Here is a 23215-nt window from a genome sequence, read left to right on the forward strand (position 1 = left end):
GCATTTTTGGTTAAAACAAGTTTGTTCTTTATTCATGAAGTTACTCACAGTAGGTAGAGTAGCCAGAAAATTTACTTAAGAGTGACGATACTTGAGTTATAATATGACTCAAGTAAAAGTAAAAGGTGCAGTGCAGTAAAACTACTCCTAAAAGTACATTTTGCTCAAAAAGTTATTCAAGTAAATGTAACTGAGTAAATGTAACTACTTACTACCACCTCTGGATGGAAGCAACTAGTTTGTATATGAGTATTGGGTGCGTGGGAATGAATTTGCTTTGCAGAAGTAAGACATTTTTTTAAATATCCTTTTTTTATTGATCTGATGTAATATCTTAATTTTCTGAGATGCTGAATTTTGGGTTTTTATTAATTATAAGCCAGAATCTTCAGAAATACAAGAAATAAAGGCTTGTAATATTTCCCTCCACGTGTAATAATTCTATAAATCATATAAGTTTTTACTTTCAGAGATGAGGGGCAAAAAAATATTGAATGTTTTTCAACATATTCTAATTGTCTAAGATGAACCTTTAAGTTTAGGGCCGCTGGCTTGTTGGAAGGTGAACCTCCATTTCAATCTTACGTCCTTACAACCTCTAAGATAAACTACTGCATCAATGCAGTGTAGCATGGAGGCGATCAGCCTGGGGTTCTGCTACCTGCGGGTCCTTTTCCTCTGGACAACGCTCTATAGGTTCTCTCTGGGCCAGTTTTCTGGCCAGTCAAGCACCGTACCACCATCGATCCAGCTTTTGGTACCTTTGGCAGTGTGGGCCGGTACCAGGTCCTGCTGATAAATGAAACCAGCATCTCCATAAAGTTTGTCAGCAGAAGGAAGTATGAAGTGCACTAGAATGTCCTGGTAGATGGCTTTGTTGAGTGTGGACTTCAGAAAACCCAGTGGACCAGAAGCAGCAGATGACCTGGTGCCCCAAACCATCACTGACTGTGGAAACTTCACACTGGACTTCAAGCAACATGGATTCTGGGCCTCTCCTCTCCTCAGACTCTGGGACATTGATCCAAATAAAAAGCAGAATTTATTTTCATTTGAAACCACTGAGAAACAGTCCAGTTCTTTGTCTCCTTAGTCCAGATAAGATGCTTCAGGAGTTGCTTGACACAAGTAATGCAACATTTTGTAGCCCATGTGTCAGATTCGTCTGTGTGGGGGCCTTTATGTACTGACTCCAGCCTCACGGTCCACTCCTTCTGAAGCTCCTTCAAAAGCAGTTATTTGCTTCATAATCATCTGAAGGCTGTGGCTATCCCTGTTGCTGGTGCATCTTCAACTATCACATTTTACCTTCCACTTAACTTTCTACGATTATGCGTGGATGCAACACTCCATCAACCAGCTTCTCTTTGTGGAGGGTGTTGTCTTCCAGATTGTAGCCTACTGATCCAGAGTGAGAGATCATTTGCACCTTTGCAGATGTTTCGCGTTAATTAGCTGATTGGAGTTTGGCTCCACGAATTCTCCATTTTTAACTTCTCCAGAACATTCAGATTTTCTGAAATGCTGAATTTTTGGGTTTCAAAATCTATAAGCTATCAAGATTGTGACAAAAATCTTTAACTTTTACAACGATGGTTTTAAGATTCTTAGATGTACCTTTACAGCCAGTGCTAAAATGGAATTGTTCAGACCAAAGTGCACTGTTGGTAATTTTTTTGTCGTATGTTTGTCACATGTAAACATTTTCCATCAAACAAATTTAAATATTAGACGAGGGTAACACAAGTAAACACAAAATGTGGTGTTTAAATGAAGGGGTCTATTTAGAAGAGGAAAAAAAATCTAAAGCAACCTGTCCTTATGTAAGGATAAACCTGATGACTGGTTGGGCTGGTTGGGCTCAACCTCAGCACTAAGCATTTGTGTCTTTTCCAGTGCTGTGGAGGAATTTACGCCCGCTCTCCTTTGTTGAACTTTTTTAATTCATAAAAAGGTTTATAAACATAAACCGCTTCTTTAAGGTAAAGATCCAGGAACCCGATCTGATTCAGGTCAGGACTTTGACTAGGCCACTCCAATGTCTTCATGTTGTCTTTCTTAAGTCATTCGGGGTTAGACTTCCCTGTGTGTTTTGGACCACTGTCTTGCTGCAGAACCTAAGTGCACCTTAGCTTGAGGTCATGAACAGACGGGCGGACCTTCTCCTTCAGGATCTTTTGGTAGACGCCCACAGAAAGTCTTCCAGGTACCACAGCAGCAAAACACTTTCCAAACAGTTCCACCATTGTCTTTTCAGTCCACAAAACATTTTCCCTAAACTTTTGGTTAACATAAAAATGTAATTTAGCAAAACAGGAACCGGATTTGTCAGCTCAGCAGTATTTTTTTAAACAAACAATGCCTGCAGTCCTGTTATGACCTCCAGGAGGAATTGGTGGTGCACTCTTGCCGTACGGTAGTTTACTTCTTCGCACAGGGCCCTGTAGGATTGTATCCCCCCCGCCACATAATAAACAGAAAAAAAATGTAATCTTTGCTCTGGATGTTCAACACCAATTCACCAAGAGACTTCAACTGCAGCAGAACGTGGATCTACAAAGTGTTTACTCAAAGGAGCTCAATATAAATGAAAGTTGCACTGTTCACATTTTAATAGTAAAATATTTGAATCCTTTACTTTCCACTTCAAAATAATCACAACTAGTGTTTTATTGCTAAATATACCATTAAAATAAATGGAGGCTTGTGGTTGTAGCAGGACAGTTCTATGGTATGCGGTTTTGCACGGCCAAGTTAACGATCAGTGTGCATTTGTGGACAATTGTGCTGGTTCTGACCAATCCTAGCAGAGCTTGTTTGCTTTAGGAGAGTCTTCTTAAATCCTGTTTGCACAGCCAATAATTGATTAAATGAAATAACAGAACAATGTTGAAACAGTTCCTGATGGACTATGAAGTATCAAAATGAAGATAAAAAAATAATTTTTCCTGCTTAACTTCCAAGGTCTCTGCTCTGAGCACACTGAAAGACCCAGCAAAAGTGGATTTGAATCTGAACTTTTATTAGAAATACCAAATTACATATGCAAATATACATAGAATATCTTTTAACTGTGCCCCAAACCAGGGCAGGAAACAGTGAAAATTGTAAACTTATCAGGATTTAACACATTGGTTTCAACTTCTCAAAATGCATAATAGGAGGTGTGAAGATCATTAAGCTTTTGCTCCAGTTCGATATGCTGCTCAGGCCAGCGCAGGCCTGAGGTCCACAGAGACGGGCTGAGGGTTCAAATGAGTCCCGAAGGAGAAACAGTTGCCGCCCCCTCCAATCAGGAGCAGCTCCGGCTCTTCCGTGTCCATCAGCTGGGAGCAGAACGAGTGGAGCATCAGAGGCCAGGGCACTGAGCTCTGCAGACACAATCAGACAGTCACATGATCTACTCCATTCAGAGAGAGTACACCCTCTTAATTCTGTGCTCTGCATACCAAAACCTCATGAAGGAACCTGCTCTTTACAGCAGCCTTAGTTTCTATTGCAGCCATTCTGTTGTAGACTTTCTGCTGTTTGGGATCCTTGTCAGAATTTCTCCACCAGTTTTCATGTGCTCTCATCTGTCACACGTACAGTCTTAACGTTTCACAATGAGGCCTTTAAAATGTGCAATGGAGCTCTGGTGTTTTGCTTTGTGGGGTCTGACCTTGGCACAAAGACAGGTTGGCAGCCATGTTAAGCCGGGCATACACTGTATGAGTTTTTGCCCTTTTCAGGACGATTCTTCGGTCATGCAAGATTTGTTTGAATCGGGCCGAGTTTCAGCGGGATCGTGCGTCGTGTAGTTTATACAGGTGGTAACGAGGGGCGATTAGCCTCTCACGACCACCTCCCGATCAGGAATCGGACGGTCGGATGAAGATCAAACATGTTTGAGATTCAGTCGTCCCTCATGAGTGATCATGAGCGCATCCTGCTGTAGCAGAGCTACGACCGTCTACAAGTCGATTTTACCCCAACCTTGCGCACTGTGCAAACAAGAAAATTCTTCTTCGTCTTCTCAAACAAAAACATAGGAGTGGAGAGAAGCATGACAGCGGTACGTGTGACATGGAGTCAAACTACGGAGGAGCAACTCGTAGAATTACCAAGGCAGCGCGTTTCGTTTTAGTGAGCCTCTTATTTAACAGTGAGCACTGACAGTTCCGCCTTTTTCTTCTTCTACTGTTGACATTTGGCTTCAGAATAGACGAGTCTGACGTGTGGTTTTTGAACGTACAGTGTAAGCAGTCAGGTTGCATCAGAGCATCGGGCCGCACAGTGTAAGAACAGATATGGTGAGCGGTGAACTTTTAAACCCTGTGGTTTCGTCGTACAGTTTGAGCTGTATCTGACTACAACGATTAAAAATATCGTACAGTGTATGCTCGGCTTTATATGTCTTCCACTTGCTTAACACTTCTCTCTGTAGAAGGGTGGACTTTAAATAGATAACCCTTCCCCACATTGATGTCCAGCAACAGTCGCTTCTCTAAAACCACTGCTGATCTTTCCTGCTTTTAATTGAGCCAACATGCTTCCTAACCCCATGCTTTAAAGAGGCGCTCACACTTGGTGAGGATAAATAAATGACATGGATTTAATTTGGGGCGTTTATTTTGCTTGAAATGATCCAAAGTCATTTAATACAGCGTTTATTTTGGGAGATATTCATGTGGTCATTGTCGTTGTCAGGGTGCAATCCTGCCTGCTGCACCCTGAACCTTTCCAGCACCTTCCATCCTCCACCCAGCTCTGTCTCCACTCCACTAATCATCCACACCTGTTCAGCCTTCAATCAGCCCGGACCCTCTCCACCTGCCAGCCTCTCTATAAAAGCCTCCCTCGGTCTGTTCTTCCCTGCCGGTCCGTCTTCAATCATCTGATGCCCCTCAGTGAGAGATTTTTCCACGTCTGTCTGAGCGTCAACCTTCCCTCTTCTGCCAGTCAGAGAATTTCCCACATCTGTCTGACAGATTTTCCCACGTCTACCGGTCAGAGATCCTCCTTCACCTGCCAGAGGTTCCCACGTCTACGCCTGACTGCTGAGCTCCAAGTCCCCTCCCTGCTGTGCTGCTGGATTTGCTGCAGCCCCTGTGTTCCCCAAACTCTCCCACCTGCTCTGAAGGCTTCCTGTCCCAGCAGCGCAGCACCCGCAGTTCTACAGCTCCCTCCGGTCCTCCTGCTTCTGCTCTCAGTTTCCACCTGCTCCAGCCCAGTAAGACCCTGGTTTTCATCTTCCACAACTCACTCCTTCTTCAATAAACTCTCTAAACAGTGCTCTGTGTGTGGGTGGGTGTGTTCGGGTTCATCTCAACAACTCATGACAGTCGTGAGGCTACAGCTAACATGAACAGATTGCCATGAGTCAGTAACAATTACCTACATCAGTGGCTAATAATCCAGCTCATCTTTTCACAGCAAAACATGCACAGCTTCCTTTCACTCTTCATTACATCAGATAATAACTGGTACTAGTATACAATTTGCTGCCATTCTATCACACAATGAAAACCAGTGGAGCTGCTCTGTAAGACTGCTAGAAGACTTAAGTCTCAGACCAGGAGTCCAAGTCAAGTCTCAAATCCATAGGGTACAAGTCTTTTATTTTTGCCATTTAGGTGTGACTCGAGTTGTAGTCTCCAGGGGTCTTTGGAGCTCTCCAGAGTCAGTAACAGACTTAAACTGAACTCTAAAATAAACTAGAAACCAGTGTAGTCGCATCCAGAATGAAGTCGCGTGTAAAATCTCGGAGGACACTGTCAGAGGCCTGGCAGGCGGCATTTGCAACAACTTGTTCTGGAGGTGTTGCTTAGTCGTGTACACAGCTGTGCAACAATCCAATGGTGATGAAAGAAAAGAATTCAGATTTATAAAACCATGTTTGACCCGCTTTTACCTCTGATTTTCATATTTAATACATTTTAACAGTTTCTTCGTTTTGTTTTTCATGGGTGAAATGGCAAACAGAGAAAAACCATCAGCTGACCCTATTTTAATCCACATTAACATTCATGAGGTTTGCATTGATCATTTATGGCTGAATCTGGGCGGGTAGAGGGCAGAACATGAGGCGGAACCTGGTACGCAAACTATCTATGAAGGAAAATTGCGTGTACATCGTTTTATAAATCGGAATTTTTATTGCTGTGTGCCGTTTTCTTTCTTTGGCCGTACGTAAAGTTTTATAAAAGAGGCCCCAGGTCATCGTGTCCTGGTGCAGACATTTATAGGAGGGTGTACTTTCTTTTCCCTGTGACTGTACTAGCAGCGCTTTGTGCAGCAAAGCCAGAGTGAAAACTGACCGTGTCCAGTCTGAACTCCATGCTGCTGCCCGTGGTCAGGCTGATGACCACGACGCCGGGAACTCCCTCTGAATGCAACCAGACTCCGCCCACCACAACCAGCCTGTCACCAAGCACATGGGCACGGTGAGAATACCTGCAACACACCAAGGGACAAACTGTGGCTGTTTTGTAATCAGAAAGTTGCAAGTTCAATTCCAGCTTCCTGCGGTCCTGGACAAGGCCCTTAAGTTGCCTACCACTGGTGTTAATGAGTGTGGCTGGGTGAATGGTGCTGGTGTAAAGCACTTTGAGGGGTCGGTATGACTGGAGAAGCAATGAATAAATTCAGTCCATGCACGATTCCATGCGATCAAATTCAAACTGTTTATCAAATCCCTGTAATTCTGAGGAAAGGCACTGACCTGGGAACAGGAGGCGGCTGCACAGCGATCCTCTCCCAGCAGAAGCCTCGATCTGTCGGCACCAGCAGGCTCGTGTCGCCCAGAGGCACCCCCTGTCTGCTCAGGCCTCCAAACACAACAACGCCTCCTCGGTACGAACACGCCGAGTGAGAATGACGAGCCGCCGGTGCTGTGCCCTCCACTGGAATCTGAGGAGACACACGACCAGATGTACAGACGGTCCCATGAGTAACGGAGCAGAGAAAGTTCACTGAATCTACTTACAGATGCTAAGAAACAAAAGAAACCTCAGTCCAGTTCTGCTGGTCCAGATTCAGGAAGCTGCTGTCGCCCAGAACAGATTCTGATTGGTTCTTCCCACCAAACACAAACAGGAAGTCTCTGCCTGCCATGAACAAGAAAAGCCGTTGAGAATGGGACAAGAAGAGGAAGTCTGGAAGAGGGCAGCAAGGAGAAAAGGTAGAAGAAAGAAATCAGAAGAAGAACACGCCGCCATCGGAATGAAGGGAATATAGATGAACAAATAAAAGAGAATCTAAAAATGTAGGGAAAAAGTAGAAAGTAAATCTGGGACTGAAACCTGCAACGAGGCATGAATGTCTTTAGAAAAAGAAAGTAAAAGCGAGTGTAGAGGAGAACGAGAGGAAGAAAGTGAAAGGAGTGAAAGAAAAACTGAAAGCATGAAACTGTAACAGACAGAAAGAAAGTGAAAGAGCAACTATCTGAGGGAAAGAGAAAGCAGAAGAAAAACAGTAGATCTTGGCAGGGAGTCAGAGTGAAAAGGAGCAAGAAAGGCTGAGAGACCAAAAACCCACAGGAGCTAGACGGGAAACGGAAAGAAAAGCAAAAGATACAAAATACTCAGAGTTAATTGTTACAATTTTTTTTTCCTACTGTTATTTAGCTAACGTTGATTACAGGTAATAATGTTATGTGTTGTTATGTGGTGTGTTGGACTGAATTATGCAGACTTTACTATAAGATTCTCATTTCCTGAGTCACATCTGAATCAGAGCCGCAGCTTTAGCTCCAGCTCACCTCTGTGACTGACCACTGCGGCGGCGTGTCTCCATCTGGGTGGAGGAGGATTTCCCGCACACTTCACCGGCTCCACACAGACCTTCTCTGCGTCTGGACGCGGCGGCCCGAACGTGACTTTAAGCAGGTCGCAGGCGGGTCTGAGCGGGGAGGAGCGGCCGCCGTACACCACGGCCCCTCCTCCTCCAGGCAGGGGGGAGACGGTGTGATAGAGTCGCACGCCTGCAGCCCATGAAGAAAAGCTCTATGAAACCTCTCAGACCAATCACACAGGCAGGATCAGCGAAATCTGTCGGAACGTTTGACCAGACCCAGATCTGCCGACGCCTCCACCCCGATGGACCTCCAGCCCTCCTGGCCTCTGAGGAGGGACCTGGGCTCCGTCACCCTGCCTCCTCTGCTAGATCCACCAGTGAGCAGAACAGCGTCTGGCCTCATCCAGGCAGAGGCCAACCCTAGGCCCTCCAAACGCACTGGGACTGTGTGAACGCTCAGGCTTGAGGGGCTCCAGCTCGGGCCGACGGGCGGCGCTGCAGATAAGCTCAGTCAGAAGGTTTTAGGACCACGGGCCGGTCGGCAGACGCTGAGGGTTCACTACCTGAGGCCTGGACAAGCAGAGCCGCTTCCATGGAAGGGCCCCGAGACGCAGTCAGGATGAAGTAGTGGGAGCACTTCTCGTGCCATTCCTGAGGGGTGGGTGGAGAAGGAACAGGATGGGTTGGGCCTGCTCTCTCCACTAGAGCTTTATCTAGAACCCAGCTCACCTCATGCTCATCAAATGGTTCCAGGCTCTCCACTCTGTCCCGCTCCTCCTGGGGGAGCAGCCCCAGGTAGAAATCGTTCATATCCAGACACACGCAGCGCTCCCAGCCCTGATGACAACAAGCACACACACACCGGTTATTAAGCAGAAAAGGCCTGCACCTTATCTGACTCAAGCTCTTCTCTAAAACAACAACAGGCAAGCAATAAATATGCGGTCATGTTCAATAAATTACAATATGCATTTCTAAGAGGCTTGTGTGTCGGATCAAAAGTACCATTAGAAAAAAACAACCTTTAAGCCTGTATTAAACATACTTTTCATTAAGGTCCAAACTGTGCATGAAAATGTTGGTGTTTTTATTGGTCTGATAAATATATACTAATCTTAAAAGCTAAGTTTTTATTAAGTAGGTGAAAAAAGAATAATAAACAGAATCAAAGGCTTTAAAACGATCAGCCTTTGTTAATCTAGTGTTTCACTTAGTGAATAAAGGTTCTGAAATAAATGAATATTCTAATTTATTGAATGTGACTGTATATGTATGTGCATATAAATATTATCAGCAGATATTGCAGAGGAACATCCCAACAACACATCGTCGCCCAACATTATCACTACAGTAAAGCACAGCGGAGGCAACATCATCATGATGTGGGAAAATGTTTAGATGATAATAAAGAGAGATGAGCAGGACCTCAAATGCACCTTATGAAATAATTTATAAATTTTGATGCATTGCCTGAACCCAAACCACATAAAAGTAATCTTTACCAAAATGACAGCTACCAGAGGCACAGAGGGAACAAGGTGAATAAGTGACTGAAGCTGTGTGAGAATCAAATTCAGGGAATTATTTTAGTGCAACTGTTTCAGAGAAAAAAAAATACTATATTAAAATATTACACTTTATCCAGCTTTGTAATCCAGGATGGGAGAAATTTACAATGTGGAGGCGGAGAGGCTCTCCTCTCTGCTCTGACTGCAGTCACCAATAACACAAGAAAGTCGCTTGATTTTTCGCCACTCCAGTGCTTACCACTCCATTCCGCCATTTTTTTTTTAAAAAGAGGTCGCTGGATGGGTCTGAAAAGTCACTAAATGCAGCGAGAAATTTGCTAAATTGGCAGCAGGGACCAGGTGCTTCCTCAGATTACAAGGATTCCCGGCGCTGGCCTTGTACTTCACGTCACAAATGTTGCAGTGAGTGGAACCCGCTTTGGAAAGCGTTGCCTACTTCCTCCCTCTTTCTATCAGCCATGCTTTGTTGACTGGACCAGCGGCTCCTGATGTCATCGCGCTCTTGTGTGTGCAATGCTGTGTTCATGCTCGGCATGGAAAATCACCCATTCTCCCACTCCCTCAGCGTCACAATGATCCATTTAGGTACATGATAGCATCTGATTTTACGTTAATCAGTACTCAGTATTACCGATGGGATTCGGTCGGTACCTATAACAGTACTTAATTCAGTAGCCATCCCTACCTCTGAGTCATTACTTAGTAACACAGCTTAAACAGCTGTAGGTCTTTAGCATATGTGTCAACCAGCTCTGCACATCTGGAGTATTGAGTATTTTTTTCCCATTTTTCGTAATAAAATAGCTCAAGGTTGTATGTAGAGCCTCTGTGAATGTCAATTTTCAAATCTTGCAAAGAATCATCAGCAATATCTAAGCCTGGGCTTTGACTAGGCCATTCTAACACACGCAAGATGCTTTGATCTGCTGGGAAGTGCTACTCTTTTGCGGCCTCTAGGATTGTCCTGTGTATCGCTTCTTCCATCTTCATCAACTTTGACCAAATTCCCAACACCGTCTCAGGAAAACGATGATGGACTGAACAGATTGACGGCTTTATACTCAGATGAAATGACTCACAGGTCTACTCTAGTCACTCATTAACAGGAATTGGTTATGCTGAGTTTTATCGAGGAGCCCCAGATGAAAAAGACCCTCAACACACACGCAAACCGCACCTCTAGATTTTTATTTATAAACATTGTGAAAATTGCGCATAATTTCCCGTCCACTTCCCAATTATGCCCTTACTGTATTTTGTTCTGAAACATAAAACCCCTTAAAACAAATGATACGTTGTGGCTGTAATGCAACAACATGAAGAAAAGTTTAAGGGGCATGACTACATCTACTACCCCAGACAACTAGTTAGCTGTAAGTTGATTTGGACACTCCTACATCTTCTGTGTAGTTACTGTGGACTTTGCGTAGGGTGTTTGTGTGTTTGTGTACTGGCCTTGTCCAGGAACCTGCGCCTCTGCGCCGACAGGTCTGGGTACTGCCGCAGCGCACGCAGGCCTGAGTTGAGCTTCAGGAAATGGTCCTGCATGACGCGGCCGAAAGGATCGTCCGGGTGGATCTGCTCGTACATCACAAAGACGGAGGCGGGCAGGAGCTTCGCCGCCCAGCGGATCACGGCGTCCGACCTGAGAGACACGCAGCACACGGCGGCTTTATAGCCTCGCGTGGGGCGGGGTGGCCGCGGTTCTGTCACCGCCTCGGCTGTACCATTGCGTTTCCATGTAGGTGAGCACCACTTCAGAGAGGATGAGGGTGGGAGCCGCCCAGTCCAGACCAGCGGCACTCAGAGCCTCCTCCACCCGGGGCTCCTCCCTGACGTCCACCCCCAACAGGCGGTACTGGCTGCTGGACAAGTAAACGGGCCCTGAGAACAGACGTGCGGTCGTTAAAGAAAAAAATCAGGCAGCGTTTTGGACAGCTTCTTCATTTCAGGCACCTGTGTGAGGAGCCAGGCAGGAGTCTAACATCCCGCTCAGTGTTACATCAGCAGCGACCAGAGCAGCCTTGCGCCGCGCGACATCAGGAAAGTCCACCTCGAACACGGCGGCTCCCTCCAGAACGCCGTCTGCACGCAGGCGGAAGTACAGGGAGTCGAATCCGGCGCCCAGCGACAGGATCTGCAGCGGTGGACCGCGGCGCAATGAAACACAAAGTCAGCAGGAGGGATCGCTGCGGTTACCCACTCGACGCGGTCCCCTGTCCGCTGAGAAGACCTTTATTGTGAATTGGTGATACATAAAAGAAACGGCGCCGGACTTGCCTGTCTTTTGGGACATTTCGCAGTGGCGTGAAGGAACTGCCTCACGCAGTGGTCCACAGCTCGCCAGCGCACAAAGTAGCCCCTAAAACACACATAAAGCTTCACCGAGGGCATTCTGGATCCAGCTGCTGCAGCTGTGAGGACGTTCAGGCGCCTCCTCACCTGTTGATGAGCGGGGCTCTTCTGCCTGCTTTACACACAAAGTGCTGGATGAACGGGTCCCTGAAGTAGCCCTGAGCTGCAGCCGAGGCCTTGCTCACCACGCTGCTGTCGTTGGTTCCCTGCACCTGAGCAGCGAGGTTAGACAATCAGAGCGCCGTCAGGGGCCGCGGCGAGCGTTCATACACCTGCCCATAAAATAATGGCTGCAAAAACCCCTAGCTGAGAGCGAGCCGCCGTACAAAGTCTTCATCTTGAAAAGCATTCTTATGCACAGATCTGCAGACGGTGGCGAGATCGCTCAGGAGGAGAACGCTGGTCGTGTGACCTTCCTGCGCTAAACTAATTACACTATTAGAAAAACTTTACTACACTACTGGCTCAGAAAACTGCAACAACACAACTGGCTATTTTTTTTTATATTAATGATTAAAAAATATTATTACTATATTACTACACTTTTTTACTAATTTTATTAATTAGATTTAATTGCTTTTCAGCAGCGTGCATAGGTTGTTTTTTTGTATTTTTATTGCACATACGTACGTTTTTATATCGTACTCTTTTCCACCCACAAGCTCTTTATTGCACTTAATCACAATTTCATCTTCAATTACAATATAGTCTATTCTATTGTACTCTTTCTACTCTAGGATTCACAGGTAAACCTGCTTTTCTACCGAGATGCGGCACAATCAGAGCTTTAATCCATGATGGAGCTTGATTATTCACAGTTGTCTGCCTAAAGACGAGTTTTTACTCCTTTTACTTATTTAACAAAGAGCCAGCGGAGAGAAAGCAAGACCAAGAAATATGTTCTGTTCTTTGAATTGTTACATAGCTCATTTGAAATAAAAAGGGGCAAAATAAAAACACACTTAATTAAATATAAAAAGTAAATCAATACAAAAAGGTTAGAATTGATCAATTAATCAGTTAAATACTAAATTAAGTGTTAAACAGATAAAGCTGTGATGTATGTGCTTGTATGTATGTATAGGGTTAAACTGAATTCCAGTTTAAAGTACATTATGCTGCCAAAAGTATTCACTCAGCCATCCACATATATGAAATCAGGTGTTCCAGCGACCCCAATGGTTACAGGTGTAGAAAGTCCAGCAGCAGGCCTGCAGACTGTTTCCACAAACAAACTGAAGGAACGGGTTCGCTCTCAGGAGCTCAGTGAGTTCCAGCGTGGTTCTGTGATAGGATCCGCCTGTGCAACAAGTCCAGTCATCAAATTTCCTCGCTTCCTAAATATCCCACAGTCGACCTGTCCGTGGTATTTTGACAAAAGTGGGAGTGACTGGGAAAGACAGCAACTCGGCCACAAAGAGCTACTCCCCATAAACTGATGGAGTGGGGGCAGCGGATGTGTGGTGTAATGAACGCCGCTGCTGGACCCTAGAGCAGTGGAAGGGTGTTCTCAACCAACTGTGCTTCTTCATCTGGCATTCTGAGGGAGGAGGCTGGGTGTGGTCGCCAGGACAACAGCACGTGTCTGACTGTATTGTGCCATGTTTGATGAATTACGGCCCCTTAGTTTCAGTGAAATTAACTCTGATCACTTCAACATACCAAGAGATTTTAGACAACTTCGTGGGAGCATTTCGGGGACGACCCCTTCTTCTTCCAACATGTAAATAGAAACAGTAAACACAGCAAGGTCCGCAAAGACATGGATGAGAGAGTTTGTTGTGGATGACCTCGACTGGCCCGCACAGAGCCCTGACCTCAACCTGATAGAACATCTTTGGGATGAAGCAGGTCTTCTCGTCCAACATCACTGTCTGACCTCACAAATGCGCTTCTGGAAGAATGATCAGAAATTCCCAGAAATACTCCAGAACCTTGTGGACAGCCTCGCCAGAAGAGCTGAAGCTGTTACAGCTGCAAAGGGTGGACCAACTTCACAATAAACCCTATGGATGAAGAAGGGGAGGTCACTGAACTTCATGTGAGTGAATACTTTTGGGAGCACAGTGCATGTGTTCAGTGTGACGCAGAGACTTGAACCATGAACCATGTGCTGGCTGGACAAACAGCTCCTTCCTCTCCATCCTCCCTGACATACAGACATTAGGACCAACCAACCCTGCAGACTGCTACACTCTGACTTCACCCTCAGAGACAGGAGGAGGTTTGTGAGAAAACCCTCCCTAATCAAACTTCCTCCTGTAATACCATTTAAAATGCAGTATTCCGTATCAACTGTGCCAAAGTAAAATGACACAGGTTAGAGTTTATTTTTATTACTGATCAAAGAGGCTGCACTTGCCACGGTGTCGCTGCCCTTTCTCTGCTTTTTTCTTTCTGTCGTTGACATGACGTCATCAAGCCTTCCGCATCACCAGACTGCTTCTTCCTCTTTTTCTTCTGTGGACCATATCACCAAACAAAATAACATGTAATCATTTATAGATATGGTGACATAAAAAGGTCTGGCTCTTTCCTATGAGCACAACACCAAAATAATTCAAACATCCTCAACGTGGGTCAAACTTCCGACTCCCTGCCCTGCGGCTCTCGGACGCCCTCCTACGGCCTGGAGGTGGAAGGAGCACGCAATTTTTCTTCTTCTTCGTCTTGATTTTATTGGCGGCTGGCAAAGAGCGGCGTGGTGCATTACCGCCACCGACCAGTAAGGAGTGTGAACCAGGACAAACAAACATGTAAACTAACAAAAACTAAAATAAATAACTATGATAAAAAACAACCTGTATCATTTGAACTAACCTGTTATCAATAAATAACGAATAATAATCGTATAGCTTGTATCATAAGTACCTTTCCTTAAAATATTTATAAGATAATACCATTATTTTTCCTGTTCTCACCAGTTCTTTGTCTCTGATATTTCCTACAGATATACATTACATGCTCTATTCTTTCACTTTCCCCACAGATGTCACATCCTCCTGTTCCATGTTTTTCCCATTAACTGTAATGTTGAATCAAGTCCTGTATGTTCTAACCACAGTCTAGTTATCCTTTCCTGTAGTCTCTTCCTTCCAATTTTCCTTTGAACTCGACCAACCTTCGTTTGTACTCTGTAAAACTATCTTCCTTTTGCATCCTCTTTCCACAGTTTTTGGCATTTTTTCTTGGATCTTTCCTTTAATAGAGCTTTTAACCTCTGATTTACTTATTTGGATTGTTATATCACTACCACGCTACCCTACACATTACAATACATCACACATTACCCTTAGAGAAAAAACAACAACATTAAAATCAAATCATAAAACAAAGATAAGAAACCGGAAAAATCTTTCTCCACTTTTGTGAGAGCCATTGGTATAAATAACATATTAGTCCTTATTGAAAAGAAGCCATCAGTGTCTGTACAGTGTATTCTATTAAGACACAAGACACTGACTTACAGACCAAAAACAACATTATAAAGTATAAATAAACCAGGAGGCAGTGCAATGATTAATAGACTGATAGGACAAGGTCCAACTTCCTGGTGTTGGTCAGCTAGACTGTATTCCCTGTTACAATAATCTAACCTGTTGAATATTATCATAACAGTATTGTAAGATTAAAGCGATCAATGCTATACAAGATAAAAAATGTGTAAAGAGAAGCTAGAGATGCATATCTGCAGATACAGTTTGTGTTTTGATGTAAAGTAGTCCCACAGTTTGTAAAAAAGAACAGTCCAGTCTACTTTTATCCTAACGGTATTGTAAGACTTAAGCAATCAAAGTTTACTTTACATTGAAATACAAAATAATCTCTCTGACTTCTCTTTACACATATCCCATTTCCTGTTTACGTTTCTTTTAATTTGATGTAACAGTACACTGCTGTCTACTCTGTTTTGTCTCCACTTAAAACCTACATTTTCACATAACATTGTTCATCTATGCTATCATTATTCACATTACAACTATTACAAACAGTTTTGACATTGAATTTGGGTGAATCTTTATCAACTATTTTTTTTAAATGTGGTACTTTTATGTATTTTGTCAAGATTTTATACTGCTAGCAATATTTCACACAGCATTTTTATTTCAACATAACGCAGGTGGGGTTCCTTTCTTCCATTTATGCCAACGTTTATGTCCAACTAAATTCTTTTCTTCAACTTCACCCATCTTCACCCATGTGAACCCAGGACCTACTTGCAGCCAGGCAACAGTGCCATAATTTTCAAAATATCATACAGTTATAAATGAAATGTAGGAGAATAGGAATGTAGTTTGTGTTGTTTCTTTTATTTATGATGATGTTGCTTTTACCACTTATTGTTCTTATCTGTACAGTGTCCTTGAGTGTTTTGAAAGACATTTGAAATAAAATGTATTATTATTATTATTATTAATTCTTTGGATTCTTGTTTTTGTTCCAATCTAAATGATGCACCCTAAGTGTGGTGCCATGGCCAGTATGGAAAATGCTCAGGTCATTTTAGTGTCCTAGTGTTTTCATAACGTTGACAACATGGCTGACTGAATGAAACACAGGAAATATAAGATAAGATAGGCTTTATTGATCTCACATTGGAGAGATTCACAATATTTCCCCCTGTGTAGCGAATCCATAAAACAGGAGTCTCACTGGTTGAGTTGAATTATTGACATAAATTAACCTTTTTGTTGACGGTGTAACTTACTGAGAAATAGTTTATCGCATGGATCAAAAGTGCTCTGCGAAGAGTTTGGAGGCTCCCCATGGTCTATATTCTATTTCATGAAACTGGTTCCCAATTTTTTTTTATCAAAGTCCAACTGTCCAAACATCATGGACACCTCAGTACCTGTCAGAATTCTAACACTGTTAAGATTTAAGGAGGTAAGGTGAGGTGTTTCTCATCATGACTTATTTAATGTAACCTTATTGTTAAATTCAAATCAAACTAACGAACAAAAGGTCTTTTTGTTAAATAAACTAAACTTCATTAAAGACAACACGATAAACAAACAACAGGCAACTAAAAACACTTGAACAGCAATAATGTGAGTAAATGTGAGTGATTCGATTTCTAACCCTCTCTCTCTGCCTTCATAGAGTTTTAATGCCAACATCCTGCAGCTTGTCCAGGGCTGTCATCCTCACTGCACCAAAACATCCCCTACAGGCTGGAATTGGAAATATACGGTATGAATGGAGCTGGGGGAAAAAAGCTGACAGTGTCACATCTGAAGGTAGCTCAAAAGCAAAGGCTCAACACACAGATGCCCCCCCCCCCCCCCCCTATACCGACGTGACCCAATTTAAAGGGAAATAAACAGGCATTCCATTGCTATCAGAGAGGCGTTGTTGAAGAAATAATCGACCAAACACAAATTGCCCTTGCTTTGTTAGCAGCCTGTCGATGACCTCTAAAATGACCAATGTTTCCACAAAAAAGAGCAATGCGACGTCTGAAACTATATGTATTCATCATATTCCAGATAAACAGGGTTTGCTAAATAATAATTAAGCTTGACAGGGAATGTTTGGATTTTAAAATCCCATTTTAACTATTCCTCCAGAGGAAGACCAATGAGGGGATAGAGAACCACATGTCAGCGCTATTTCTCATGCAACCAGTTCAGTTGTTTCTATTCTGCTGTCTTTGTCATTAAAACAAATCACCCTCTTTGGACGAAATCAAAAATCATTGAAAGAACATTGGTTAATGCTTTTTGCTTCTTCTTTTATAATCATTATTTTAATTCGCTTTTGTTGGCATATTCACACGCTTGAACTGCTCTCTGTGCTCGTTGTTTTTGTTTTTACCGATAAGTGAATAAACGAAGCTCCTGTTTTCATCGCTCTTCGCACCAGCGTGACAGTGCGGCACTCGGTGCGCATGCGCCAGATAACAGGAAGCGTTAACATTTTTGTTGTAGCGGCAGCTGATAGCTCCACTGTCAACAGGGAAGGCTGGGACGTCTGCCGCCGCTTCAAACACGGTAAATGTCCTGCCGCCGTAGCGCTGCGTGGCTAGAAGGCGTAACGGCCGCTGCTTTTAGTCCGGCGTCGACATGTAGAGGTCTGTGGACGGAGTGGCGTCTCGTCTGGACCCGACCCGACCCGACCCGACCCGGCGGTGTCTCGTTAGCTCTCACCGTGAGATAAGATAAGGTTCAGCGAGGGTGGAACCGGAGCGTCGTACCGCTCTGCTCGCAGGGAGCCGGGGTCGGAGACTGGTGGAGGCGGCCGTCATGTCGGTGGGCTGCCGCCGGACCTCCCACCCTCCGTGGGGAATCCACGCGGTAGAGCTGAGGGATGCTCAGTCAGACCCCCTGTTGTCGGAGATGACATGTGTGAGAACATCGATCTGAGCATTTCTGAGCTTCGTCCTGCATTTTAGACTTCTGGTCCTTGATGCCCAGCCTTTGGGGGGTTGGCACGAGGACAGCCATGATGAAAGCCCGTCTTCCAGTTCAGAGATCAGATCTAAAAGGTTTCATACGAACTATAACTTAAGATCATGATTATTAAGCAGATGTTGCTGCTCCTCCGTCTGGGAATGGCTGTTGGCTCCATTCCCGAATAATAAAGTGAGCATGACTGCAGCCAGAAGCCTTATTCAGAAGTCATGTTCATGGCAAGAATTAGTGGCGCCAGGTTCAGCCTGAGGGCCCATTGTGTCCTGCTCACGGAAGCTCAGGACAGTAGGATTCACACGCTGCCAAGAGATTGTTTTGGTTCTCCACAGAGAACAATGCAGCGCAAGGTAGATCTGGGTCTGAACAAACCCAGACCTTCACACATGTCTGGTGTTGGTGATCTTCACCTGCAGTGAAGCACGGGGGTGATCGGGGCTCGCTCTGCTGCCAGAGGAACCTGGCCACTGTGCCGTTGTCGTTGGGGTGGCCATGAACCGCTCCGTCTGTCAGATTGACCCATCCTGACCCAAACCGGGCCGTCAAAAGAGCACAGCAGCTGACCGACAGCCCGGAAAGGAGAACCTGTGGCCGGGCTTTGGAGAAGCGGCACAGATACAAGTGTCTAGAAATCCCAGCGAGTTGAAGCAACGCTCCAAAGCGACCGACGGAGGCAGGCAGGTGGCAACCATTGCCGTTTTTCCTGCTGAGCGTGATTCTGTGAGCTGTTACGTCAGGACTGTAGTCGTTTGTGTTGTTTGCCACGGGCTGAGGTCTGAGGTTTGTCTGTAGCTTCTTTAACAAAGGTGAAAATGTCCTAACTGATATAACGTAGTGATGAAGTATTGTCCTCACCATGTTTCTCCATGTTGTACTGTGTGCCACACTGCTCCTGCCTGTAATAACATCTAGAGGGCCTGTTGTTGTAATAAACTAGAAAAAAAATTTTTTTTTTCTTTTTGCACAGAGACAAATAAACCCCTCCAGGAGAGAACAGAGGTCAAAGCAGCCCAGGAAGTACTGCGTGTTTGGGAGGCAACCTGAGTCGCTGTCCGACCACCAGTCCAGGGAGGAGGCCCAGCCCCCCAGCCGTCTCCTGCACAGGCCGCTATGAGCTCCAGAGGGAGCGGAGGCCGATCCAACGGCACGCTGCCGCAGACCAAGATCTGCCAGTTCAAGCTGGTGCTGCTGGGGGACATGGCTGTGGGCAAGTCCAGCCTGGTGCTGCGCTTCGTCAAGGGACAGTTCGATGAGTTCCAGGAGACGACTATAGGAGGTGAGGCGCAGCGGTGCTGCCCAGGGGGCCAGGGCCCGTACGAGAGCGCTCCTTCACTCGTTGCTCTTTTGTCCGTGTCTCTCCAGCTGCCTTCTTGGCTCAGTCGGTGTGTCTAGACGACACCACGGTGAAGTTTGAGATCTGGGACACGGCGGGTCAGGAGCGATACCACAGCCTGGCACCCATGTACTACCGCGGAGCTCAGGCCGCCATCGTCGTGTTTGATATCACTAAACCGGTATGTGGTGGCAAAGGACTCATTAGGAGCTGAACGTGTTTAGCTATACAGTCTCGTGTGAAGGTTGTTATTTGACCTCTGATTGCGACACGTTTTTTTTTTTTTGCAGGAGACCTTTGAGAGAGCCAAGGCCTGGGTGAAGGAGCTGCAGAGGCAGGCCAGTCCTAACATCATTATCGCTCTGGCTGGAAACAAGGCCGACCTGTCCGAGAAGAGACTGGTAGAGTACGAGGTAACGCACTCCCAATCAGCCCAGACGTCTTTCCGTTTAGGAAAACGGTGAAACGGACGAGATCTTTGTCTCAAAAGACTTTCTCAGAAGTCTTTCCGCCTTCTCTTTGGGGAGAGGTCCCAGCGTCGGTAGGGTCAGTCCATTACTTGTACTGCTACTTCCTCAGTCGGTGTGCAGAGTGTGGTTTTCCATTGTCCTGTTAAAAAATAGAAGGAAGTCCCTGGAAGCCAGCAGATAGCGCCCTGCAAAAGTATTACCACCTCTGTTGTATTTTGTTTTCATAACTATCTGTAGTGTGTTATTATTGTTATTATTATGACAGACGACCACAAGGGAGAGCAGAGTTGTAAGGGAATGTGTGCGATGACTTCAAACCGCTGTGTAGCACCACTTTCTGGCGGGCTGCTTGTATTGCTAGAGCGGTTTACCCCAGGTAATAAGGTGAAGGTGAGGGGAGGGGTTATGCCCAGGGCCCGAAATTAACACTCACCACATGCCAAATGCGAGGGATTTTTTACCGTTTGGCGAGTAAATTTCAGAGGGCTAGCTGCAACATGGCGAGTAAATGTTTGCACCAAATAAGTCGCGTTTTTCAGTCATCGATTGGAGTGGACGCTTCTTTATGTTCCTCTGCTGTCAGCTCGTATGACGACAAACGCACACGTACACAAACACTCGCACATGTGACGTGAGAACGACGGCAACTACATCATGTCTGTTTGCTAACAACTAGAGTTTAGCTCAGGCTAATTACGTAGCGCGATCATGTGGAGATATTTAGCAGGGGTGAGTCAGAATTAATATTTTGGCCTGTAAAAAATATGCTTAACCGATTGATTTTTACATCTATCGGCCATCTTGGCTGGTGAATCAGGAAGTTAATTTCAGACGCTGGTTACTCCCAGTTCATTTAACCTCTAAAACGAGGAATGTGGTGGCGGAGTAGGCGTACTGCACGCAACCCACGTACGGAGGACTGTGTGTCCACTTTGGAGTAAAGGCCACTAGTGGCACAAGAACAAAAAAACGCTACAATAAGGACAAGAAGACATTGTCACTGACCAACTGTCCTCTGCTCACCTCTGTGTCATGAAGGAAGCCCAGACGTATGCTGAGGACACCGGCTTGCTGTTCATGGAGACCTCTGCCAAGACAGCCATGAACGTCAACGAGCTTTTCTTGGCTATCGGTGAGACGCCTTTTATTATATCTGACATTCGTTTTATGAATGCGTTGTTAAACAGGAATAAAAGTGCAGCATTTCACTAATCCAGCCACAACTGTCATCTGCTCCGCTGTAGCGAAAAAGATGCCAAAAACAGACACCCAGAACCCAACACATGCAGCACGACATCGAGGAGTAAACCTCCAGGATCCAGACGCCCACTCCACCCGAGCCTGCTGTGGTGGGAACTAACGCTCCAGAACCGACCCTGCTGTTCCCCCCCCCCCCCCCCCCCCCCCCCCCCCCCCAGCCCTGAAACCATCACGTCGTGTCTCAGCAACATGCAGGGGTGAGCCTGATGTCTGGAAACCTGGTGTCCACTCACCTCTGTACGCTCCTGTCCAGGCAGACAGAAACTCAAAGGAACGGGGGAAGACAGAAGAATGACACGAGCTGAAGCTAACGGCGCTCACACCTGAGTTCGTCCATCCAGTGTGTTTCAGAACCTAGCATTTCCTTTTGGAAGTTACAGGCAAAGACCGAGAATGAGATGTGGAAAATCCAAAAAAAAAAAAAATAATAATAATAAATTGTTGAAGGCAGTGGCAGGCCTGTTGTAGTATTTAGCACTAATAGTTAAATTTTTGTTTCTCTCTGCCTTGCATCAGTTCGACCCACACTTCTGTTGCATAAAAAGGCCCAAACTGAACAGCACCTGCTTGTGAGTGGACAACAAGGATAAAAAAAACAGCAGAAAGGGAGCTTTCTTCTTCTTCTTCTTCTTGGTGGAGCTCGCTTTGCCTCATTCTGAACTGATCGAACTTGGCTGTGAATACCGCCCCATACCCCTCTCCTGGAATGATCTGTACCCTTTCTGTCATGCTTGAACTTCCCAAAAAACAAACAAAAAAAAGATCCATGCCGCAGTTTCTCAAACGTGTGAGCTTGGTGAAATTTCTAGTGTGATGGTTTAGACTTTTATTGCCTTCTGGCTGTAATATTCCAGCCTGTCCAACTCATGTCCTGTAGTCTAGATAGAAACTTCAATTTACTACATGAGGCCAACATGGAAGCTCATAAAGAGCTAGACCTGTTTGTATTTTACGTATTTATGATGCAATGTTGAGGAGAAAAAAAATACCTGCAGTGTAGTGCATGAGTAATGACAAAGGCAAACTTTACCACAACACTATGACACTGATGTTGGGCCCTAAACATTAGACTGGTAATCTTTAAATATCTCTGCAGGGGGACCCAAAGCTTAGATTTGCATCAAATACCAGGATCCTGCTGTGAGGAGATGTCTTAAACTGGTTGGTGAAGGGCTGCATTGATTGGGGGCGTTCTAGATAATGTCACGGTTTGTCTGCTTCGGTGCATGTGAGAATTCTGTCCTCAGATAATTGATTTCCTGAGGTTGTTTGTCCAGTTATGGGCGGGATAGCACAAAAGATCTAAAATGGGGCTCAGAATAAACCATGTTGCTCTGAAGGATCTTCTCTGGCCATCTTCTGGTAAGTGTCCCTCGTTTGTCTCTCGTCACAGTGATCTTAGAATGCTTTATTAATGAACTTGTTTTCAGACGATGCTCTTGAAACCAGTTAACTGTGCTTGGTAGCTGTCCGGCCTGGCTGAAGAAAGCAGGAAAATAATTGGTGAAAGACAAGAACAGAAGTGCCTACTCCCAGTTCTCTTTTTCCCTGGTGTGTGATTTGTAGACAGGGTGCAGGAAAAGCACTTCCCCGACTGGCTTGTATTCAAAACACGGCGCCTTGTCGTTAAGCTACACTGTAATGGCTCTGAATGGAGGTAAAGAATTCTTGTCAGACACTGTATGTCATGTATTGTCCTAATTTTAATGAACGTGTATGTTGATTTTAGCAGATCACACTTGTAAACCTGGTATGGATTGTTCAAAGGACTCTAATCAGTGTTATAAATCTATTTGATTTAAACCAACAGTGGTGTCCAGTGAAATATTTTCTTTTTGCTGAATATCTGACTTGAAAATTAGTTTATGCTGATGTATTGGGAGGACACTTTTATCCAAAGTGTCTTCCAAATAGCAATGCGGGTAACATCAAAGCTGACAATAAGCTACTTGGAAAGAGATTGAGGGCAAAGCACAGAGAAGGTGCCAGGGTAGGAGAGGTTTCTCTGAAGAGCTGGGTCTTCAAGGGTTTTATGGAAACAGACAGGACCTGTTGCATAAAAGCGGCGAATGCATACCCATA

General features: G+C 45.0%; 2 protein-coding genes across 2 annotated transcripts; one reads left to right on the top strand and one right to left on the bottom strand.

Annotated features, from left to right (window-relative positions):
* Window positions 1-3000: 3000 nt before the first annotated feature.
* On the bottom strand, window positions 3001-14273 carry lcmt2 (leucine carboxyl methyltransferase 2). Its single transcript, XM_012876334.3, has 14 exons — window positions 14023-14273; window positions 11748-11872; window positions 11586-11667; window positions 11262-11442; window positions 11033-11189; window positions 10761-10950; window positions 8506-8613; window positions 8340-8427; window positions 8053-8271; window positions 7742-7963; window positions 6991-7088; window positions 6704-6891; window positions 6300-6435; window positions 3001-3371 (listed from the first exon to the last, which is right to left on the bottom strand). Exons 1-14 carry the CDS (start codon window positions 14068-14070, stop codon window positions 3207-3209), a joined length of 2007 nt encoding a protein of 668 aa, XP_012731788.2. The 5' UTR covers window positions 14071-14273; the 3' UTR covers window positions 3001-3206.
* Window positions 14274-17546: 3273 nt separating this feature from the next.
* On the top strand, window positions 17547-22940 carry rab5b (RAB5B, member RAS oncogene family). The gene is made up of 6 exons (XM_036138832.1): window positions 17547-17653; window positions 19040-19346; window positions 19433-19584; window positions 19694-19816; window positions 20912-21005; window positions 21118-22940. The coding sequence occupies exons 2-6, from the start codon at window positions 19181-19183 to the stop codon at window positions 21231-21233; spliced, it is 651 nt and encodes a 216-aa protein (XP_035994725.1). The 5' UTR covers window positions 17547-17653; window positions 19040-19180; the 3' UTR covers window positions 21234-22940.
* Window positions 22941-23215: the final 275 nt, after the last annotated feature.

This window comes from Fundulus heteroclitus, chromosome 7, assembly GCF_011125445.2.
Source record: "Fundulus heteroclitus isolate FHET01 chromosome 7, MU-UCD_Fhet_4.1, whole genome shotgun sequence".
NCBI lineage: Eukaryota > Metazoa > Chordata > Actinopteri > Cyprinodontiformes > Fundulidae > Fundulus > Fundulus heteroclitus.

Excerpts from the sequence above, each read along its gene's own strand:
- lcmt2 (XM_012876334.3), bottom strand. The coding sequence starts at position 14,070 with ATGTCAACGACAGAAAGAAAAAAGCAGAGAAAGGGCAGCGACACCGTG. Across the intron at positions 8,614-10,760 it reads GGCGCAGGTTCCTGGACAAG|GGCTGGGAGCGCTGCGTGTG; the intron begins GCCAGTACACAA and ends TGTTGTCATCAG. Across the intron at positions 7,089-7,741 it reads CGCAGTGGTCAGTCACAGAG|GCAGAGACTTCCTGTTTGTG; the intron begins GTGAGCTGGAGC and ends TGTTCATGGCAG.
- rab5b (XM_036138832.1), top strand. The coding sequence starts at position 19,181 with ATGAGCTCCAGAGGGAGCGGAGGCCGATCCAACGGCACGCTGCCGCAG. Across the intron at positions 19,347-19,432 it reads CCAGGAGACGACTATAGGAG|CTGCCTTCTTGGCTCAGTCG; the intron begins GTGAGGCGCAGC and ends GTGTCTCTCCAG. Across the intron at positions 19,585-19,693 it reads TGTTTGATATCACTAAACCG|GAGACCTTTGAGAGAGCCAA; the intron begins GTATGTGGTGGC and ends TTTTTTTTGCAG.